The sequence below is a fragment of the Hemicordylus capensis genome, chromosome 7 (assembly GCF_027244095.1).
Source record: "Hemicordylus capensis ecotype Gifberg chromosome 7, rHemCap1.1.pri, whole genome shotgun sequence".
NCBI classification, from domain to species: Eukaryota; Metazoa; Chordata; class Lepidosauria; order Squamata; family Cordylidae; genus Hemicordylus; species Hemicordylus capensis.
Genome location: NC_069663.1, coordinates 32,214,845 through 32,236,644, shown reverse-complemented (window position 1 = coordinate 32,236,644; position 21,800 = coordinate 32,214,845). Strand labels below are relative to the sequence as shown.

The 21,800-nt window shown below is 52.5% G+C and overlaps 1 protein-coding gene across 15 annotated transcripts in view; it reads left to right on the top strand.

Annotated features, from left to right (window-relative positions):
- MACF1 (microtubule actin crosslinking factor 1) overlaps window positions 1-21,800 on the top strand; it is a 362,956-nt gene that overhangs the window by 25,971 nt on the left and 315,185 nt on the right. The window contains exon 1 of one of the 15 annotated variants that reach the window (XM_053267992.1): window positions 4,900-5,145. The exons of the other annotated variants lie outside the window; for them this stretch is intronic. Coding sequence (XP_053123967.1) covers window positions 5,052-5,145 — 94 coding nt within the window. The 5' untranslated portion in view covers window positions 4,900-5,051. Of the gene's footprint in view, window positions 1-4,899; window positions 5,146-21,800 lie in introns of those variants that run through there. 15 annotated transcript variants of the gene reach the window in all.

Genomic DNA, 21,800 nt, shown 5'->3' with positions numbered 1-21,800 from the left:
CGGAGGCAAGCGTAAGGTCATCTACCTCCAGAAATGGGTGTAACTGATGCATCAGCCGAAGCTGATAAAAAGCACTCCTGGCCACTGCCTCAACCTGAGAAACCAGAAAGAGTTTTGGATTCAGGAGCACTCCCAAACTACATGCCTGATTTTTCAGGGACATACCTGATCTTTCAAGGAAAGTGTGACCCCATCCAGAACAGAAAGATCTAAACCATCTCTCAGGTCCTGACCCCCCACAGTCAGTACCACCATCTTAATTGGATTCAACTTCAGCTTGTTATGTCTCAGCCAGTCCATTACCGCCTCCAGGCAGGCATTTAGGGAAGTTATGCCATTTTCTGATGTGGTTGACATGGAGAAATAGATATGGGTGTCATCAGCATATTGATAACACCCTGAACCAAAACTCCTGTTGATCTCTCCCAGCAATTTCATGTAGATGTTAAAGAGCATTGGAGACAGTATGGAGCCTTGTGGAACTCCATACTTTAGTTCTCGCTTCCCAGAGCAGCAGTCTCCAAGTGACACCATCTAGAATCTACCAGAGAGGTAGGAACGGAACCACTGTAAAACCGTGCCACTCATTCCCACCTCCCTCCGGCGATCCAGAAGGGTACCATGGTCGATGGTATTGAAAGCCACTGAGCGATCCAAAGGAATCAGCAGAATCACACTCCTTCTGTCAGTTAGCCAGTTGGAGATCATCCATCAGGCTGACTAAGGCCCACTCGGTTTCTTCAAATAAGGTCTAATAATTGCCCCCTTAAGACAAGGAGGCACCCTGTCCTCCCTCAGAAACCATTTATAATATTTCCCAGACCCTTTCTGGTAATACGATTACCAGATGAAATAAGCCAAGTTGGGCAAGGGTCAAGAGAACAGGTTGCTGGACGTACAGTCTGAAGCGGTTTATCCACATCCTCAGGAGTCACAAACTGAAAGTGATCCAATCTAAGTTTGAAGTCTGCTCTCTTCTCTTCTCCAGGCGACAAATACTCAGCGCCTTTGACTATTCCTCCGGGTCCTGGAACTCCATGGAGAAAAAATAGCTTGTGGGGATGGGGGAGAAGCTGAAGCGTGGGTGTGGGAAGAGTCCCGTTGACCCGTGCCCAGATTTGTAGGGAATTGGCAGAAGATCTTATCCTGCACCCAGGTCTGCCGTTATCACAGCTGGTTTGGTCCTTTAGAAAAAGCTCTTTATGACTCTCTTGAATTCGATCGCATCGGATCTTCCATCTGTCCCTGAAAGAAGCACCTATCAAGTTAGGCCCTGCTAACTGGGCGAAGAGGCACCTTTAAAAGTAGCAGCTCTCTTCTGTTGAGCAGGGGGAGCAACTGGCCCTCTCCAGCCCCAGCACAGCATCCCTCCAGTGGCTGTTGATGGGGTCTCCCTTGTGTTTCTTTTTAGGCCGTGAGCCATTTCGCTACAGGGAGCCGTCTTATTAAGTATTTGATTTCTCTATGTAAACTGCTTGGATGATTTTGGTTGAAAAGTGGTATATATTCATAGCAGCAGCAGCAGCAACCGCAGCAACCGCCTCCCCTGCAAGGCTGAAAGGCTGTGCCTTTCAAGGCTGCCCCTCCCTGCAAAGTCTTGCCCCCCCCCAAAGTAACAGTGTGGGTTGCTTGTGCAGCTAGACTAGGCTTGCTGAGAGAGAAAAGGAAATCGTTGTGACAGGCCGCTGCGGGTGGGGCGGGGTGGGGGGGGAGGTGGAAACTGGATGGAAGGAGGTGCTTTGGGGGTTGCCAGGGCAACGCAGATGGCTGAGTAACCATTCCACTGGTTTCCATAGTTACAAGCCCATTGAAAGGGGTGTGTGTGTGTGTGTGTGTGTGTGTGTGTGTGTGTGTGTGTCCCTCCTCCAAGTGGCCTGCCCCCATCCGGATACAGGTACCTGCTCCTAAGATACCCACGGTCAGTGGGCTCCATCCCACTCTGGTCCAAGCCTGAGTGGAATGAACAGAAGAGACGCAAGAGCCCAGAGAGCCAGATCCAGCAGCCATCGAGATGCCACTGGCCTCTGCCTGGAGCTGCTGGCCCACTGTGCCTTCAAGGGCTGCCTCTGAAGATTAGGAGCCATTGGAAGCTGCCATATACTGAGTCAGACCACTGGCTCCATCTAGCTCAGTATAGTCTACACAGACTGGCAGCGGCTTCTCCAAGGCTGCAGGCAGGAGTCTCTCCCAGCCCTGTCTTGGAGATGCTGCCAGGGAGGGGACTTGGGACCCAGATGCTCTTCCGAGAGCGGCTCCATCTCCTGAGGGGAAGATCTCGCAGTGCTCACACTTCATCTGCAACCAGGGCAGACCCTGCTTAGCTAAGGGGACAAGTCAGGCTTGCTGCCACCGGACCAGCTCTCCTCTCCTGGAGATTCCCTCCAAAGGGAACTGGCCTTTGGCAGTCAGCTGACTTGCATGGCCCTTTCTTTGTCTGCCTGCTGACCACATGGGATGAGGGTGTGTGCGTGGCGTGTGTGCTCATGGTTCTTACCCCACATGGTTGACTATGGTCGAAACTGGCCCATAGAACAGGGGGTACCAAGCTTGGGTGGCCAGACCTAGTTGGACTCCAACTCCCATCATCTTTCCCAGCCACAGTGGCCAAAGATCATGTAAAGGAGTCAGAGGCCATTGTGGATGGGAGTGATGGGAGTTGTAGTCTGCCAACATCTGGGGTCCCAAGCTTGGGAACCTCTCCTGCAGAGGTTGCTGAACCCATGACTTATGACGAACAGGGTTGCAGCTGCAGCAGCAGCCAGGACAGTATCCTTCTCTGCACCCTGGGCAAAAACTCTTCCTCAACCCCAAAGAATTTTATTTCCTTAAAAACAAAGCGTTGCAGCCCCCCCCCCCGCAATTCTGCAATCCTCCTCTTGATGGCTTATCTTCCTGAAGGGTGAAGTCAGAGACACCCTTTTGTGCCTTGCAGTGCTCCAGTCTGTCCAGCAGATGCCACCAAAGCCCTTCATGTCTTGGTAACTCTCCTCTCCCTCCCCACCATCCAACTTTTCCCCACATTTGCTGCAGGGGCCCTCTTTAAATATGAAGCATTATTACACACATGGAAGGCATTTCACTGTGAAAGCCCTTCTGGGTTGGAAAAAGCCCATTGCATTTGCACGGGACAGTTATCGATGCAAATCAATCTGTTTTGCACTTTTCAACGGTGCCTTTGTGGCTGGGGTTCTCAATGGTGGGTTCCAGGACTGCACAGGCTGGGACCCACAAGCCAAATGCAGCCCGCCGACCATGACCTAACTTACCTGTCCTAGTGGGTGACTGGCAGCCCCCTCCCCCCGCTGCATTTTCTGCACTTCCAGGCAGGCTGCAAAAGCAGGAGGTTTATTGGATCCCTGGTGGGCTCCATTTGGCTCGTGGGTCACAAGAGCAAACCTGCACTATTGTTGGCAACAAGGCTAATAATCTCTGCTCACCCAGGCCGCCGAACCAGATGGACGCAGGTTTGCCAGGAATAATATGCACTGTGCACATAGGACATCAGACTACAGCTGTCCCCATCCCAGAGAGGCATGCAAGGGCCACCTCTGGCAGCTTTGAGAGAGCCCTCAGCAAGTATGCTCTGGGGGGCCAGGCCTTGCCTATGTCAGCGGGTCCTGGTGACAGCAGCAAGTGCTGCTTTTGGGGCCAGTGCCTCTGTTGAGCACCAGGGCGCTTTCCAGATGACACGCTGTTCAGCAGTAAAATGCTTTGGCTTGGCGGGACCGTTTTGAAAACGTAAATAGCTTGCACAACCCTCCTACAATGGGAAAAGACAGCCATTTCTTTGTGATGCACATGCAACGTTGTAGGGCTAAAACGCAAGGATAAAACCCGAAAGAAGGCATGGGAAATGTGTAGAAAGGCACCTTGCTGTCAGCACAGGGACTGCGGTGTCGAGACCCAGGCAGGACGGAAGCACACTTAGATCCATAGTGACACTGTTGTAGCGCGTAAACTGGACAGCACCGGGGGGGGGGTGTCCTTCGAAAGGCAGGCCCAGAGTTGGGAGGTGCTGCTGGGACCCCAGAGAGGCCACCTGGCATAGCAGGCCTGCCCCTTTCCTTCCAAAGAAGAGGAGGAGCCCAAGAGCTCTCCTCCTTGGGGGAGCTCAGCACCCCTCCTATGCCAACCCGCAGGAAAGGACCAGGAAAACCGCCTTGGGATCGTTTTTAATGAAAGGCGGCCGGTATATACATCTAACAATAAATAAAATGGAAGGGGGGCTGCTGCGACAAACAGCCTGTCCTCCGCAGCTGTTGTTGTTGTTGTGTGCCAATGGAGGGCCAGCCGCGCTCCATGAACTGCAGCGGGAGATGATGATGCCGGGCGCTGTTGTGGTCCGCCAGCCGCTGGAGAGCCTCCGCTGCGCCGCCCGCGGCCGAGGAGCTGCAGAGGTGCTGGGCTGGCGGCTCCTTCCCTCTCCCCCGAGCCGGGCTTGTGGAGGAGGCGGCGGCGGGCCAGGCAGGCGGGCTTGCCCGGCGCTCAGCTCTGCGCTTGGGGCCGGCTCCCTTCCCTGGGCAGCTCGGGGGTCCCGCTCCGGCCGCGGCTCTCCTCCTGGCTGGCCGGGCTCTCGAGGCGCTTCTACGCCTTCCGGCTCCGGCGTTCGGCGCTCGCTCGCTCGCTCGCCTGGCCTGCCCCGGCTCTGCCCCCGCAGTTCTGCGGCCGGCCGCCGGGGGTCCTCGCCGTCGTCGCCGCCGCTGCTGCCGCCGCCTCCGTCTCCACCGGGGCCAGGCTCCTTCCAGGCCGGGCCAGGAGAGCCGCCAGGCCGGGGGTGGGGCCGGGCCGGGCCTCTCTGACAGCAGCGGGTGGAGCCTCAGCCGGGAGGCGGCGGCGGCGGCGGCGCGGGCGCCGGGAGAGAAGGGAGGCGCCAGCGCGGAGGAGCTCCAGTGGTCGGCCGGGGAGAGCGCAGCGCGCACGGCCGCTTCCTGCCTCCTCCTGCTCTCCAGTCCTTCCTTGCCCAGCGGGCTCGGCGGCGGCGGCGGCACAAAGGGAATCGGCGGCGGCGGCGGCCTCGCTGGCCTGGGCAGCAGCAGCAGCAGCTCGGCGCCATGGCCGGCTACGTGCCCGGGCAGCTGCCGCTCAACCGGAGCCAGGAGAAGGAGTTCGTGCAGGCGTACGAGGATGTCCTGGAGCGCTACAAAGGTGCGCGCCGCGGCGGGGGGGACCCCGGGGGGGGGCTGGCTGGGGGCCACCCTCGGCCCCATCAGGGCTGCGCGGCGGATGGAGCCGGCGCGCGCGAGAGGGGCCGGGAGGGGGCTCCCGACGAGGCAGGCTGGAGGAGCCCGGCCGCCGGCCTCTCCTCCTCCTCCCGGGCTGCCCGCCTGCGCTCAAGGCTGAGAGGGTGGCCGGCCGGCCGGCCTGCGCCCTCCGCTGCCGGCTTCTGCCCCTCTCTGCGTCCCGCTCGCAGGCAGCCTGCCTCCTCGTGGTGGCTGCCGGCGGTGGCGGGCTGCTGCTTCCCTGGGTTTCGCAGGGACGGGCAGGGGAGGCTGGCTGGCTGGCTGTCTGCCAAAGTGCGGCGGCGAGGCGGCGGGGGCTGTCTGTGTGTGTGTCCGCGACCCCCTCCGCGGGTCCGCAGCTGGAGACGGGGCTTCTCCTCGAGACGCGCGGCCGCCGGTGCCAGCCAACCCGGGCAAGGGCTCTGCCTGGCTGGAGAGCCCCTCAGGCCGCCGGCTGATGGGGCTCACTAAGGGGGGGCCGCCCTGAAGTGGCCCCAGGCAGCCTGGCGTTTCCAAGGGCTGCTGCTGCCGCCTGACTTCGTGGGCTTCGCCTTGAGAAGAAGACTCTGAAAAACCTGGTTTGTCCTCCTGTCTGAAAGGACCGTTCAGTAAACCGCCTCTTCCATTCAGTGTTTCGACGCACTAGGCTGAACTCTCGATGCATCAAGCACCAACGTACGTGTGTGTGCTTCCCCCCTTTTGGTGGGTTGCAGAGGCAGTGAGTGTGCACTTTTCAGCGTGGCTTGTGTGTGTGTGCGCGCACACTCCGGTAGACATAGAATTATTTGCATCCTTTCGCTTTCCTCCCTCCTTCATCTTGGAGCGGAGGCTCTTCAGTCCCGAGAGTGTTCCTGTTGTATAAGTTTGGCTGCCAAGTTCTCTGCAGCGTCTGGTGCAGAAGCACATAAAGAAATCCCCTTTGGGCTTGTGGAATAACAACATGGGGATGGGGGGGGCAGTCTGGTGCTGGTGAGTCTGTGCAGAGGAGGCAGGTACCTGGAAGCCGCGAGGGGGCGGCCCAGCGATGGGCACCTCCAGATGTGGTCCATGTAGGGCAGGCCAGCTGTTGCTCTCCTGCTTTCAGCCACATACAAGACACCACCACAGAAACAGTATGTCCTTGAGCACTCTCATCACGCCTTTTCCCTTTCACAGTAGTGGGTGGTGCATAGCTGTGTTGCATTCTCAAAGTTAAGATTTTCTGCACCAATAAATGCAGTGGTTTAAGCCCAGGGGAAAAATACAGGTGGGTGGCGATGATGTTTTGTTATGACCTTGCTGTACAGAGTAACTGACAGTCTCTCACATTGTCTGCAGGCTGGCCATTCATCAGGTAGAGCTGTGCAGCTCAACCTGACAAATGGCCAGCCTGCAGGCAGTGTGACTCTCATTAACGCTGGGGTGGGGGAGAGAGAGGAGTCCCAGAGCTGTTAGGAACCAGAGGCAGCTGTGCCTCATTTGCTCCCCCCCCCCGCCTCCCGGCTTTTTAGGATGAGCTGCTACTGCCTTAGTCCTAGATGAAACGCTCTAGACTTCCAAGGATGGCTTTGCAGAACTTCTTCTTTTTTTGCAGGGGGGAGGTTATAGTCCCTTTATCTTTCCTCCCTTTAACCACTTCTGCATTCTGACATGTCCCAGATGAGCAATATCCAGACTTTAAAACTCTGACGAATGGAGCACTGAAGGCCTTGCATGGAAATTAGGGAGGGTGTCTAACAATCAGGGGAGCAGCCCAAATTAAGCACGTTTAGCTCTCATTGCAAATGTGCTTAACTTTCTTGTTGAAATCAGTTGACTTTGGGCTGGATTACACCCTCGGTTGGGTGGCCTTGCCCTTCTGGACAGGCGTACATTTCTGAAGCTCGCCTTCCCTATTCAAATGTCACTTTCAAGATAGGTAGTGGAGGATGGGGGCATGAAGAACATGCCCTTGCAAACTGCTCACACTGGAACTGGGTGCCGGAAAACTGGATAAGAAACACGGGAGCACGTGAAACAATATCTGGTGGCTGTTATAAAATGTTGCTAGCTCTAGAACTGCATGTTCTTCCTAGTTGGGTCAGAGCAAACTTCAGGCCTGTTGGTCAGTCTGAATATCGTCCAGTTCTGATTAGGATATTAGGTGGGCACAGCTGGGGTCTTATTTGACTGGCCTGGTAGGCTTGTTTTGTCTTGAGGGAGAGGACAGAAGTAGGTTGCTGCTGGACCCCTCTGGCTCTTTGATTCTTGGGGGGTTGATCTGGGGCTCAGCAGCTCTCTGAGGGGTTTTGTCCATATATACACTTTGAGATAAAGGACGAAAACGTGATCCTGAATGGAATGGGGTGCCACCACTCTCACTTTAAATTCTTGTTCAAAGCCTCCTGTTCGCAGGAAGCTGTCACATAACTTCCGAGTTTCCACCCTCGTGGTTTGGGCTCCTCTCTCCCCCTCCACACTTCCAAACTTTAGGCTGTAAGTCTGTGAGTCAGGGCATGGCTGTTGCTTATGCTGCAAAGGAGTATGTATGCTGGTGGTGAAGTATAAATAATAGGCCTTGTGAAAAAGGATGTTTCAAATTCATTTTCAAGGCATTAGCATTCTTAATTTTAGAAGGCTCTCGCTGCTGGGTTCCATGAGGAATGTGCCTTGTTTAAGAAAGGATTAGACAGATTCATGCACTTTCAGTGTCTATTAGCCATGGTAGCTGAATGGAACTTCCATGTTGAGAAGCAGTCTACCTCTGAATACCAGATGCTGGGGATGGACTCAGTGGGAGGGCTGTTGCTCTTATGCCCAGTTTGTAAGCTTACTGGGACATCAGGCCAACCGGTGGTTAGAGAGATTGGGCTAGGATGCAATGTTCCCTCTAAGGTGTGTGCACGTGTGTATGGCATGCTCACAGGTTTTTTGATGTCTGCTCAGTTAATTTTAGATCCTGCTCAAGTTGAATCAGGAAGGCCCCACTCTGAATGCAGGTGCGCACACATTGCCTTGATACTGCTGCCCAGAACAAAAACTTGTTCTGCACACAGATGCAAAAAATTAGAGAGAACACAGCTAGGATGGACCCAGAAAGGCTGTCCTTGACTTCTGCAGTCCAGTCTCCCGAACTCTTCTGGGCTTCCTTTGGTCATGAGAGCCCCTGCTTTGTAAAAGGCAGGTACGTCTGAGATCGCTTGAAGGTGAGAGGTAGGGCGGTTTGAAACTTGCCTGGTAAGATTACAATTTTTTCTGAAAGTCAACATAGACTCCCACCTTCCAGCCAGGTTAGCTTTGAAAATATGTTTGAGTTTGACTAAGAATGGTCTATTGTAGAGAGAGGAAGGAAGTGGATAGAATCTGGACAGGAAAACCTATTATTTATCATTGGCTGGCCTTGTGGTGGTGGTGGTGGAGGGGAATCCACTGGAAGCCACTCTGTCTGCTGAGTTAGCTCCACACAGGGGTTCTCAAACTTGGGGGTCCCCAGATACTATTGGACTACAGCTCCCATAATCCTCAGGCACTATGGTCTCTGGCCATTGGTGATGGGAAATGCTGTCCAACAAACCCCTGGCTTAATGGGGTGGGGGGCTTCTCTTCTCTCTCATCCCTTGTGAGCAAAGACTGAATAAAGGGTGTTGGGAGACCAAAAAAGGTAGAGAGAGAGTGTGTGTGTGTGTTTTATGGCTTAACCATTAATTTCCTTTTGCTGGGCAGGCATCGTAAACAAGATGATTCCCAGCTGGGCTTGGATCCCTTGGAACGTGCAGGGCACCAATAGTTTTTCATTAAGCCAGCCTGTTGTGCTCGCTGGAGCAGCACTTTCCTCAGCACGGACCATTGTCTGCCTGCCTCTCTTTGGGGCCATCTTTATGGTGCATGCAGGGAGACAGCCCTGCTGCAAAACACACCTTAAAACTGAGCCCAAAGCCAGTTGCTTATGGGATTCGGGGGTGGGGGCAGTTCTTATATACTTGGTAAGCTGGAGACGAGTTGCGGCAGGTAAGGCGGCAAAAGGGGGAAATCTTGTTTTTGGTCACGGCGTTGGAATGCACAAAATGTTCTCTTCACTCCTCCTCCTCGTTATTATTTATATAGTGTTGTTAATTAGCAAAGTTCTGCACCCGCTTCATAGGGCTTGCCCTCCAACCAGCTCTTTGGAGTGCTGCTGTTGATGCCTGAGGCAGAGAGGTGCATCAAGGGAAGGAGGTTGGGTCTCCTGGCATATAGCAGAGGAACCGGCTTGAACCTTGGACGTGAGGGGCTGGCTCCTGGGGCCACACCAAGGAGCTCTGGTTGCCCAGATCCACCGTCTGATCCGTCTGCTGGCCCACGTGCCCGTCCTTGGGGCACCCAGTTGGGTAAAGGCGGGCCCTGGCAGGGCTGGCTTCAGAATGTTGGGGCACATCCTTGGTCCGCCTTCAGTGTGCATTGGTTGGGATGGGGCATGCAGCCTGTGATCCTTTCCTGATGGCTTGGTCTTTTCTGCATGCCCTCTGCAGAGTGAGGTTGGCCGTGCTGTGGGGTTGATGGGCCCTTTGCCAGCTTGGAGGTGCCCAGTAGATGCCACAGAGACTGGCTCCAGCCAGTACTGAGTCCAGGATTATAGGGCCCTCAGAGAGTCCTCTCAAACGGGCAGTTATTTACAGAGCACCTGCTCTGCGTACAGATGGTTCCAGGTTCGATCCCTGGCAGCATCTCCAAGGAGGCCCGGGAAAGACCCTAACCCTGTCTGAAACTCTGGGTTGCTGTTGCCAGGCAGTGTAGATAGACCAAGGGTCTGACTCAGTATATGGCAGCTTTGTGTGTTCACATGTGCTTCATATGACCTCGTCAGCCTGTGGATCTGGCCCTGGACTCCAGACTTTCTCACAGTATGTCTGAGGATGTGACTCTGCACTCAGCCAGTGTGCTTTCCTTAAAGGAGACCACCTGCAGCAGATCTTGGCTCCTGATTTCCAGAAGACCCACACCTGCCTTGGAGTAGCCCCCCTGCTGTGCGTTATGGGTGTGGCATGGTGGGGAAGGCAGCCAGAAGCTGGGTAATCATTCCCTCCCCCCCTTTGCTGGAAAGTGAATTGCTCTCTGTCTGAAACGCTGATGCTGTGGATCTTGAGCAGGATGGAAATCCAGTTGAGTAGGTTTTCCAGACAAAAGTGAAGTTTAGTCCAACTTTCTGCTGACAGATAATAATATTATTGTGGTCACATTCTAAGCAGCATCTGTGAGGACCTGCCACTCTAGTCTAGCCAGCCAGAAGCGAGTCGTAATCCAGGCAACACAATATAAACTGCACTGAAATTGGAACCAAGTAAGAGAGTGGGGAGTCAATGGCTGTGGACAGGAGAGCATCTGGACATGAAATTAGCAAATTCGTGAAAAGGCATTGTCTATCATGTCAGTTTGCAAGATTTCCCCCTGCTCTCCCCCTGCCCTCCCCCCCCGCAATAAATTGCCATTGTGAAGAAAGTGTTAGATGCAAATCTGTGCACATTGGGACCAATTTGTCCAGGGCAACTCAGGAGTGCATAGTGGCCATGAGAACTATGGGTCTGTCACAAGTGGTCTCGGGACCGACACATGTTGCTGGTCGCATGTTTGATCTGGTCTTTTACTCTGATCAGGGTGGTGTTCTGTGGGTGGGGACAATTTCCCCATTTTCATGGACAGACCACCATCTGGTTAAGGGTGGACTCATAATCACGTCCCAGGGCCTATTAGGATGGTCCACCCGAGAAGGTTATTCGATGCCATAGGATTCCATGAAGCCTTGGAAGGATTTACAGTTGGCTCTGCCAGTGATCCTGTTGATGCCATTGGTGGAGCATTGGAACAGCAAACTCACCAGGGCAGTAGACATGATTGCTGCTAAGCGTCCTCTCTGACCCGCTAGTATATGCCCCTCCTCCCCTGAACCAGAATTTGGAACCACCAATTACCTGCTGTGATGTTTTAAATGAGTTCTTTGTGGATAAAATCTTTTGTATTCGGGCTGACTTAGACTTGAACCCCACAATTACCGCAGTGTCTGGTGTAGAGGTGTCCAGTAACTCTTCTTATGTGGTTAGGCTGGATCAGTTTCAGTTTGACTCCTGAGGATGTGGATAAGCTGCTTGGAATGGTGTAGCCTACCCCCGTTCTCTTGACCCTTGTCCGACATGGCTTATGCTCTCTGGCAGAGGGGTTGTTGTAGAAGGCCTGGTAGAGATTATAAATGCTTCTCTGAGGGAGGGCAGGATGCCTCCTTGTCTTAAGGAGGCAATCATTGGACCTCTTCTGAAGAAGCCTGCCTTGGATCCCTCAGAGTTAGGCAACTTTAGGCCTGTCTCCAACCTCCTGTAGTTGCGCAAGGTAATTGAGAGGGTGGTGGCCTCCCAGCTCCAGGCAGTCTTGGAGGAAACTGATTATCTAGACCCTTTTCAAACTGGCCTTTGGGCTAGCTATGGGGTGGAGACTGCCTTGGTCGGCCTGATGGATGATCTCCAATAAGGAATTGACAGAGGGAGTGTGACTCTGTTGGTGTTTTTGGATCTCTTGGTGGCTTTTGATACTATCGACCATGGTATCCTTTTTGACCACATGAGGGGTTTGGGGGTGGGAGTCACTGCTTTGTAGTGGTTCCATTCCTACTTCTCGGGCAGGTTCCAGATGGTGTCCCTTGGAGACTGTTGTTCTTCAAAATCTGAACTTTTGTATGGTGTCCCTCAGAGCTCCATATTGTCTCCATTGCTTTTTAACATCTACATGAAAACGCTTGGAAAGATCATCAGGAGATTTGGTGCGGGGTGTTATCAGTATGCTGATGACACCCAAAACTATTTCTCCGTGTCAACATCATTGGGAGAAGGCATAACCTCCCTAAATGCCTGCCTGGAGGTGGTGATGGGCTGTATGAGGGATAAACTGAGACTGAATCCAAATAAGATGGAGGTACTTATTGTGCATGGTCAGAACTCAGTGGACTGTTTTGATCTGCTGTGTCTGGAGGGGTCACACTTCCCCAGAAGGAACAGGTGCGCAGTATGGGAGTGATTCTGGATCCAAACTTCTCCCTGGTGTCCCATTGAGGTAGTGGCCAGAGGTGCTTTCTATCAGCTTCGGCTGATACACCAGCTGAGTGCATTTCTTGAGATGAGCAACTTCAGAACAGTGGCACATATGCTGGTAACCTTCAGACTTGACTAATGAGCTCTGTGTGGGGCTGCCTTTGTACATAGTCTGGAAACTGCATTTGGTACAGAATGTGGCAGCCAGGTTGGTCTCTGGGTCATCTCGGAGAGACCATGTTATTCCTGTACTAAAAGAGCTCCACTGGCTGCCGATAGGTTTCCAGGAGATGTACAAGGTGCTTTTTAACCTCTAAAGCCCTAAACAGCTTAGGCCCTGAGTATTTAAGAGAATGTTACCTTCACCATGAGCCCCACCGCTCACTGAGATCATCTGGAGAGGTTCGTCTGCAATTGCCACCAGTCCCGTCTGGTGGCTTCTCAGGGACGGGCCGTCTCTGTTGCTGCCCTGAGACTCTGGAATGCGCTCCCTGCTGACATTAGAGCCTCCCCATCTCTGCCAACTTACAAAAGGTGTCTAAAGACTTACTCGTGCACAAAAATGGACTGGACTGTGGTTTTAAATTGTTTTTAAGGTTTTCATTTTAAATCTGTTTTATGTTGTAAACTGTCCAGAGACGGAAGTTTGGGGCAGTCTATAAATTTGAAAAATAACCAAATATGTGGTGTGTGTTTGCAGGGACAGGCCAAACAACCTCAAGCGCTGGGCTACCTGGGTGCCAAGGAACTTGAAATCCTTTCCCATCTCTGATTCTTAATCTAAACTGTTCAAGTATTCATTGCAGAGTATGTTGCCTACAGAGAGGAGTGAGGTCGTGCCTGAGGTCTTCCCTTCTGCTGAGCTTTCTGTAATTCCTTGCAAGCCTTCCTTGGCAATTCTGTGTCATTCCACCTTGCAAGCAATTGTTCTAGAGTTGCTATTGCCAAATGGTCATGTGATTTTTGCCCTTTAAAAGCTAGAGATGTTGGTTGCAGAAAATCTGTACCTAAGCTGAGTCTAGGGATGTGCACGAAATTCACCTGTATTTAATTTGGAACCTTTGGACAGAGTGGAGATTCATTCAAATCTATTTGAGTTGGCCCAAATTTGAATCAAATTTGCCCAGATTCTATTCAGATTCGGGCAAATTTGAATGGATTCAAACAAATCTCCACTCTGTTCAATGGTTCCAAATCGATTTGAACCTGAATCAAATTCAGGTGAATTTTGTGCACATCCCTAGCTGAGTCCTTGTCACATTGGGGGTGTGTGTGTGGGGGGGGGGAGGGCAGCTGCCAGGAAAATGGGGCCCCATCCATCCAGTCAGCCCCTGCCGCCAATAATGTCCTCCAAGCTTCGGCAGCTCAGTGCTCGTTGTTTCATTTTGCAAAGATAAACACAATTCCTTTGTGGTGATGAAGGAGAAAGGCTGGCTTGGTGGGCATTTGGGTGTCGGCAGAAATTCTGCCTGCCGCAGCGCGTCCTGGCCAGAGGTGTGGCAGCCGCCTCTGCCTGAGGAGGGGTAGCTCCCTCCTTGGCCTCCCAAGTTGGTGCTGAAACTTCTTCCCACCTTGCCCTGGGAGTGAGTGTGTGGGAAGCTGCGTTTCAAGTGCTGCAGAGGGAGGTGGTGGAGCAGCTGGGTTGCCTGTTCCTTTTGCACTTTATGAAAACTCCGGTGGCTGTCGGGTCACATTGAAATGCTTTAGTTGAGCCCTGCTATGACCACTGAGGTAGGTTAGCCTGAGAGAGAGGCAAGCCAGTGAACTTCATGGCCAAGAGAGGGTCTGGACCCCGGTCTCCCCAACCTGCCAAAATCGCTTTGTCCAGCATGCCGTACTCCTGGCAAGAGAAAAACCAAACTTCAAGGACCAACTTTGAGCTATTGCAAGTAACTCAGCTCAGTGCGAATTGAGACTTCTTTGTCCAAAATGATTGCGCAAAATAGTTCCCGCCCTTCGCAGAATGATTCAAAAACATCATCATGCGGTGAGGAGTTCTACAGATACAGTAATGTTTCACCGCTCTTTAGGGGAGATTCTTTCTTCATAACAGGGTTAATTTAAGATTTTGAAAACCTTGTGGGATTTGTTTTTGAAGGGCTCTCTTGCTTAGGGATGAGCCGTTGAAGGCTCCTGCAGAAGGCCTCTGACTTAGTTGAGGAGGCTCCTTTAGACTAGTTTGCTGAGGGAATGAATGAATGTGGCAACCTGGTTCTCTCATCACAGGGATCCACCCTGCTCCTCCTCCTTGCCAGGATCTTGCCGTCTTTCCAGTTCAGCAACTCTCTTTTTGGAAGGAAGTGATAAATAGTTGAAATCTATGCCCAAGATTCTGGCTGTGTCCACCAGGAAGAATTAAGGAAGTTCCTGGAAATGCAAAACCTGAAAGACTGTGCGGCATAGTGGGTGGAGCATCGGATTTGGCGCAGGGAGACCCAGTTCAGATCCATCCTTTGATTATGAAGCTGACTTCCTCCCTCTTCCTCCTGTTGTCTCGGTTGGGGAAAGAGAGGCTTTCCGTCTTCGTCGATGATGCCTCCTGCGCCTTGCAGGAGCCCTTGCTTGTGCCGCTCTCAGCCCCACTTCCTTTCTCCTTGCGGCCTGAATCCCAACCCTGAGAGTCTTGGCTCGGCTTCTGGGAAGGGAAGGTGCATCACCAGGAGCTAATTGAGAAAGTCTTTGATCTCCTCTTCATGACGGATTTAGTAGATGGCCAGAGACCAAAAGCGCTGAGAATTGGCTTGTCCCATCAGCAGTTGCTGCTAATTAAGGGGTAAAGCTCTGGGAGCATCAAGGGCTGTGTGTGCATGATGGGGCCTGCAGAGAGCATGGGGGTGGGTCAGTCCTTTGTGCGCAGCCCACCAGTGTAAACCCCCCACCCCAATTTCCCCCCATCTGTGTGCGGAATGAGTTTTGTTCTGGGTGGCAGTATCAAGGCAGTGTGTGCTCACCTGCATTCAGAGTGGGGCCTTCCTGATTCAACCTGAGTGGGATGATAAATGAACTGAACGGATATCCAAAAACATGTGAGTGCACGCATATGCCTTAGCAGGAATAATGCTCCCTGCTAAAAAAAATTAGAATTCCTTGCTTAGGCAGTCCCATATCAATGGTGCAAGCCGCAAATATCCACAGTTTCTCTTATGCTGCAGGATTCCACAGTTTCCACCATCTGGCAAAACTCTGCTTCTGTTTGTCACAGTGAGTGGCTGGGTACTGGGAAGCCATCCTCTGAACACCTGGAGTCCTGCTTGGGATCTCCTCTCTCATTTGAAACGCCACCAGGCCTTGCTCACAGACCTCCAAGCATAGTTTCATAAGGACTATGGGCCTTGCTTTTTTAAAAAACAAAAAGAGCTGTGATTCTTAGGAAGCAGAATTCTGCACTGCATTTCATGGTTTTTCTGTTTTGATTTGGTGCTCCTGCAGAATGGTGGTACCTACACAGACCTGGTCTGGAAATGCTTGCATGAACAATAGTTCAGGAGCATGAAGCCCTGCTCTGGTTCACGAAAATAATAAATGTTTCTTGGGCTACTGATCCTGGGATCTTCTTGTGCAGAATATTGTTTGCTGGGCGTGTTTGAGTCACCTGCAATTGCTCTCCATCTGCAGTATGCTTGCTCTGTATTTGTGGTTGTGGCTGGAGGGTTGGACGAGGGTTGAGGAGACCCGGATTTAAATCCCTGCTCAAGCATTGGGCTGACTGGGTCACCTGGGACCAGCCACTCCCTCGCAGGCTTACCTACCTCATTGGGTTGTTGTGAGGAGAAAATGCAGGGAGGGAAGAGAACCATGTCCACCAACCCTGAGCATTTTAGAGGAAGGTGATAAATGCAAGAAATGAAAGCTGAAGTCCCCCTCAGACATTGTGGTTTAGGGATATTCATGTACACCCTAGTTTGATTTTTCCTCTTTAGTCTGCAGAGCCCTGATTTGTAGCTCATTTTATAGGCTGCCCCATTAATTGGTTACTGTCCGCAGGTACCTGTTGCCCAGCTGGGGTGTTGTTTCTCTGCCAGTTCCAGTGCAAAGCTGTGTGCTTAACGCCTGACAATGGGACAAGGGACAGGAGAGCAAAATGAAGGGTTGGCACAGGGGCGGCGTCACCATTGTACGAACGGGTTCAAAGAACCCGGGCCGCCATTGAAGCCTGTAGAGGTGCTTGGCTCGGGCTCCGGAAGAGCCCTGAGCGAGCTCTCCCCTGTCCTTTTCAGGCAGCATTTGCTCCCTGACAGCATGCATTTCGCTTTCTCTCCCTTTCCGGAGCCCGAGCCATGCCCCCGTGGGTGTGACGTCACGTGCATGGGACATCGCTAGAGGGTCCAGACCCAGGCCGCTGTTCTGCTGGCTCCGCGCCTGGGTTGGCATCTGGATCAAAAAGGACTGTCTCCGGCAGTAAACTTGCAATCAACTAGATTTGCTGGCAAATCCCGTTCAGGCATATGGTTTCTTGACAATGCCCCCCTTTGCTTTACCTCAGGAGGGGGCCCTTCTCAAACGGGGGTCCCCAGATGTTGTTGGACTGCACTGTGGCTGAGGTTGATGGGAGTTGTGGTCCATCAACAGCTGGGGGCCCCCGTTTGAGAACCCTGGCTGTACTGTGTTACAGGCCTCCCTGGGATCAAGGGCTCTGTCCTGTGCTTCTGGGGAGCACCACAGCCGCCGCCTTCCCCCCACGCTTGTCTTGGCAAGCCGTGGAACCAATTTGCTGTGCTTATTAATTCGGCTTGGGCTGATTAGCATCTCTCAGCTGCTGGTGAGGCAACGGCGTGGAGATCCATGCGCCCAGCCCTCGAGCGCTGCCCAGAGACTTCCCACCAAGTCTCCCAAGTCAGGGCCTCCGTTCCCAGATGTGAAGTGCTGGAGGATTTGAACTTCTCTGCAGGTGTGGCTGTGGCAAGCTGGCTCCCCTGCCCCCCGCCCCACACACGCACCTTGCTTGTGATAAATAGGCCCAGAAGCAGGACCTGAGACTTTAAATTATCCCATTCAGGAAGTGAATGCAAGGGAATCTTGCACTTCATCTGGCCTGTTTTGAGATTGTCTGGGAGTGATGACTAGGGATGTGCACGAACTGGTTTGTGCACTCCCGGAGGCGGGGTGTGTGTGTGTTACCTTTAAGGAGCAGGGAGGGTGTCCCCTCCCCCCCCCGCTGATTCTCTCTCCCAAAAGGCTGGCGTGGGGCTGCTGCGTACCTCCGTGCAGCCCCGTATGACGTTGACCAGGGCTGCAAGGAGGCACACAGCAGCCCCCGCTAGCCTTTTTGGAGACAGTGCTGGCAGGGGGAAAGTGGGGGGGGGGAGGATGGGCACCCTCCCTGCTCCTTAAAGGTAACCCCTCCCACCTCCAAACCAGTCCGAACGCCGGGCCTCTGAACCGGTTTGGCGGTCCGTTAAAGGACCGCCGAACTGGTCTGTGCACATCCCTAGTGATGACAACCGAGGAGGAGAGACACCAGGTGGGACGGCTGGCAGCCGCTGCCTCTCCAGTCTCTGTGTTGATACCGATTTGGGTTGTGGCGATTTGGATCTCTGCCTTCTCAGAACATCCGGCTCGAACGGGGTTGGGCCAACTGGGCCCTCCAGCTGCAGTTGGACTCCAGCTCCCATCTTCCCCAGCCACCATCACTTAGAGCACCTCTGCTCTAGAAGCAAGTCAGGCTTCTAGCCCTGGTTTTAGGGGGGAAGAGCAAGGAGCAGGAGTTCTCTGGGGCCCCTGGCGGCCCTTCTCTTCTGCACAGAGAGAAGTGAGGGTGACTGCTGCTTGTGGTGGACCTGTGTGTGCACTGTGTGACGTGCTCCTAGCTGCCGGGGCACGGCCGGCCACTGCTGCACCTGCCGCCGGACGTGTTCCTCCTTTGCTAGGCTTTGGGCATGAACAGTGGCAGCCGGGGAAGGTCTGATGGGGGCCCCGAGTGCCATTTCTCTTGGGCTGTGCAAGGGAGACGGTGCTGGTGATTCTGGAGTGGATTGTCTTCCCGGTCCTTGTGGGTGCAGGAACAGGAGGGCAGCCCTTCGCTGCTGCGGCTTCCCCTGGTGAGGCAGGTCCTGGCAAGAAGACTGCAAAAAGGGCCAAGCTGGAGTGGTTTGTTTCCACGAGGCTGCTCCAGGGCAAATCCCATCGGAGTGTGGATTTGGAGAGCTCAGGTCCCAGTCTCTGATACTAGCAGTCTGGCTCCGGGCACAGATGCCTGCGTCTTCAGAGACTTGAAGGCGGTTGGAAAGATGGCTTCTGCTCAACAGATCAGATAGGTTTTTGCGTTCCTCTTTGCTCAGCTTGCTTGGAGCCCAGGCTGGCCCATCCGGACGCTTGCGGAGGCCCTGGGCGGCTTGCCTGCTTGGGGACACTGAAGCTTTGCATCCTCAGCTGCTCGTTTCTATGGCGCTGTGTGAAGGCAGAGGCGATCCTGGCCTCCTGGCTCCGGGCAGCTCTGCTTCCACGAGCAGCCAGGTCCACCTCTCCTCCACGCTCCGCTTCAGAGGGCCTAAGAGTCCCTGGGTTCTGCAGCCTCTGGTTAAATGGCTGGACTTCAGGCTTTAATAAATTACACAGTAGCTACGCCCTGGTACCCGTTGAACCTGAATGAGGGTGCTCTTTTGTCAAACAGCTCTAGGGCTCCTTTCAGAGCAGAGCAGGCTTCAAAGCTGTGCTGCGTGGGAGGCTGGCCCAGACCTGTGTGTGTGGAGTGGGGCCCCCCAGGTGCAAAGCAGCGAGACCACTCCTGCCCAGGTGCACCCAAAGGGCTGTTCCCTGAGCACTGGGATCCAGGTGCCTTGTTCTGAGGCTGGAGGCACTTCCTTGCAGCTCCTGCTTATGTCAACAGAGGGACAGAGGTGTGGCTTTTGGAAAAATGCTGGAAGACCTTCAGGCATTTCCCCCCTGCATAATTTTTCTCTCTCATTTGCATAAAATTTGTTCTCAGAGAAGTTTCCTATGCAGGTATTCCTGATGCCCAAAGTAGATGGTGGTTTGATTTGGCATGTTGTTTGACCTATTGATCGATTGATCAATCAATCAATCAACTTTATTACAGTCAAAGACCAGCATAGGTAATATTGAAAGTTGCCACATATACAGTGAGGGAAATAAGTATTTGATCCCCTGCTGATTTTGTCCATTTGCCCTCTGACACAGAAATGACCAGGCTATAATTGGAATGGTAGGTTTATTGTAGCTGTGAGAGACAGAACAACAACAAACCAACCCTCAAAAGCCCAGTGCCCAAAAGTCAGCGATGGATTTGCATTGTAGTGAGGGAAATAAGTATTCGACCCCTTCACAAAAGATGTCTTAGTACTTGGTGGCAAAACCCTTGTTGGCAATCACAGAGGTCAGACGTTTCTTGTAGTTGGCCACCAGGTTTGCACACAACCCAGGAGGGATGTTGTCCCACTCCTCTTTGCAGATCCTCTCCAAGTCAGAAAGGTTTCGAGGCTGATGTTTGGCAGCCCGAACCTTCAGCTCCCTCCACAGATTTTCTATGGGATTAAGGTCTGGAGACTGGCTGGGCCACTCCAGGACCTTCACGTGCTTCTTCTTGAGCCACTCCTTTGTTGCCTGGGCTGTGTGTTTTGGGTCATTGTCATGCTGGAATACCCATCCACGACCCATTCTCAATGCCCTGGCTGAGGGAAGGAGGTGCTCACCCAAGATCTGACGGTACATGGTCCCGTCCATCGTCCCTTCGATGCGGTGAAGGTGTCCTGTCCCCTTAGCAGAAAAACACCCCCCAAGCATAATGTGTCCACCTCCATGTTTGACGGTGGGGATGGTGTTCTTGGGCTCATAGGCAGCATTCCTCCTCCTCCACACACGGCGAGTTGAGTTGATGCCAAAGAGCTCAATTTTGGTCTCATCTGACCACAACACTTTCGCCCAGTTCTCCTCTGGATCATTCAGATGTGCATTGGCAAACTGCAGACGGGCCTGTACATGTGCTGCCTCAAGCAGGGGGACCTTGCGGGCACTGCAAGATTTCAGTCCTTCACGGCGTAGTGTGTTACCAATTGTTTTCTTGGTGACTATGGTTCCAGCTGCCCTGAGATCATTGACAAGTTCCCCCTGTGTAGTTCTGGGCTGCTTTGTCACCGTTCTCATGATCATTGCAACTCCACGAGGTGAGATCTTGCATGGAGCCCCAGACCGAGGGAGATTGACAGTTATTTTGTGTTTCTTTCATTTGCGAGTTATCGTGCCAACTGTAGTCACCTTCTCACCAAGCTGCTTGGCGATAGTCTTGTAGCCCAGTCCAGCCTTGTGCAGGTCTACAACCTTGTCCCTGACATCCTTCGACAGCTCTTTGGTCTTGGGCATGGTGGTGAGTTTGGAAGCTGAGTGATTGCTTGCTTCTATGGACAGGTGTCTTTTATACAGGTACTGTAACAAGCTGGGATTAGGAGCACTCCCTTACAGAGGGTGTTCCTCATCTCAGCTCGTTACCTGCATATAGTGAAAAGACACCTGGGAGCCTGAAATCTTGCTGGTTGATAGGGGATCGAATACTTATTTCCCTCACAATGCAAATCCATCGCTGACTTTTGGGCACTGGGCTTTTGAGGGTTTGTTTGTTGTTGTTCTGTCTCTCACAGCTACAATAAACCTACCATTCCAATTATAGCCTGGTCATTTCTGTGTCAGAGGGCAAACGGACAAAATCAGCAGGGGATCAAATACTTATTTCCCTCACTGTATGCATACAACTATCAATGAGTATAAAAATGTCTAAAAAGTATAAAATAGGCTATAAAATATACTAAAGGGTAAGAGAGATAGCTAAAAAATAAAAGGAGACCAGCTAACTGATAAGTAATAAAACTGATAAAATAGCTAACTAATATAAACAATATATAAAAACTGATCTATAGAAAAATACAACTCTAATAGGATGAGTAGTAAAATGGAAGTAAAAGTTAACTATTAAGTTAAACACATCTAAGAAATTAAAGGCATATAAAAAGACATATTAGGATGTACTATGACAGTGATTCTCAAACTTGGGTCCTCAGGTGTTATTGGACTTCAACTCCCATAATCCCCAACCAAAGGCCACTGAGGCTGGGGATTATGGGAGTTGAAGTCCAATAACACCTGAGGACCCAAGTTTGAGAATCCCTGTACTATGAGATAAAATGGTCAGTAGTTAAAATCGCTGATTATGGGCTGGCAGTCATAGTCCAACGGATCTTGCATGCTGCCGCACAGATCCAAGCAACATTGTACGTGAAGGTTCGCTTTTCATCCGAGAGCAGCATTATAGTGTAGGCTTGACTGGGGCGGCCGAAGTAGTTGAGAAGTAGAGGAAATATGAGCTTCTCCCGGCTATCTTTACAAAATGGGCAGGAAAAGAGAATGTGTCCAGTGGTTTCCACCTCCCCAGAGGCACAGGAGCAAAGCCTTTCTGTTAATGGGATCTTCCTGTATTTGCCTTCCAGCACAGCGGATGGAAGGGCATGATAGCGGGCAAGGGAGAGTGCCCTTCTGTGGCTTGGTATTTGACAGCGGAGTCAGATATGTAGTGGGGGATACCGTGAACCTAGAGCTGTCCGAGGCCAGCACCATACTTGACCTC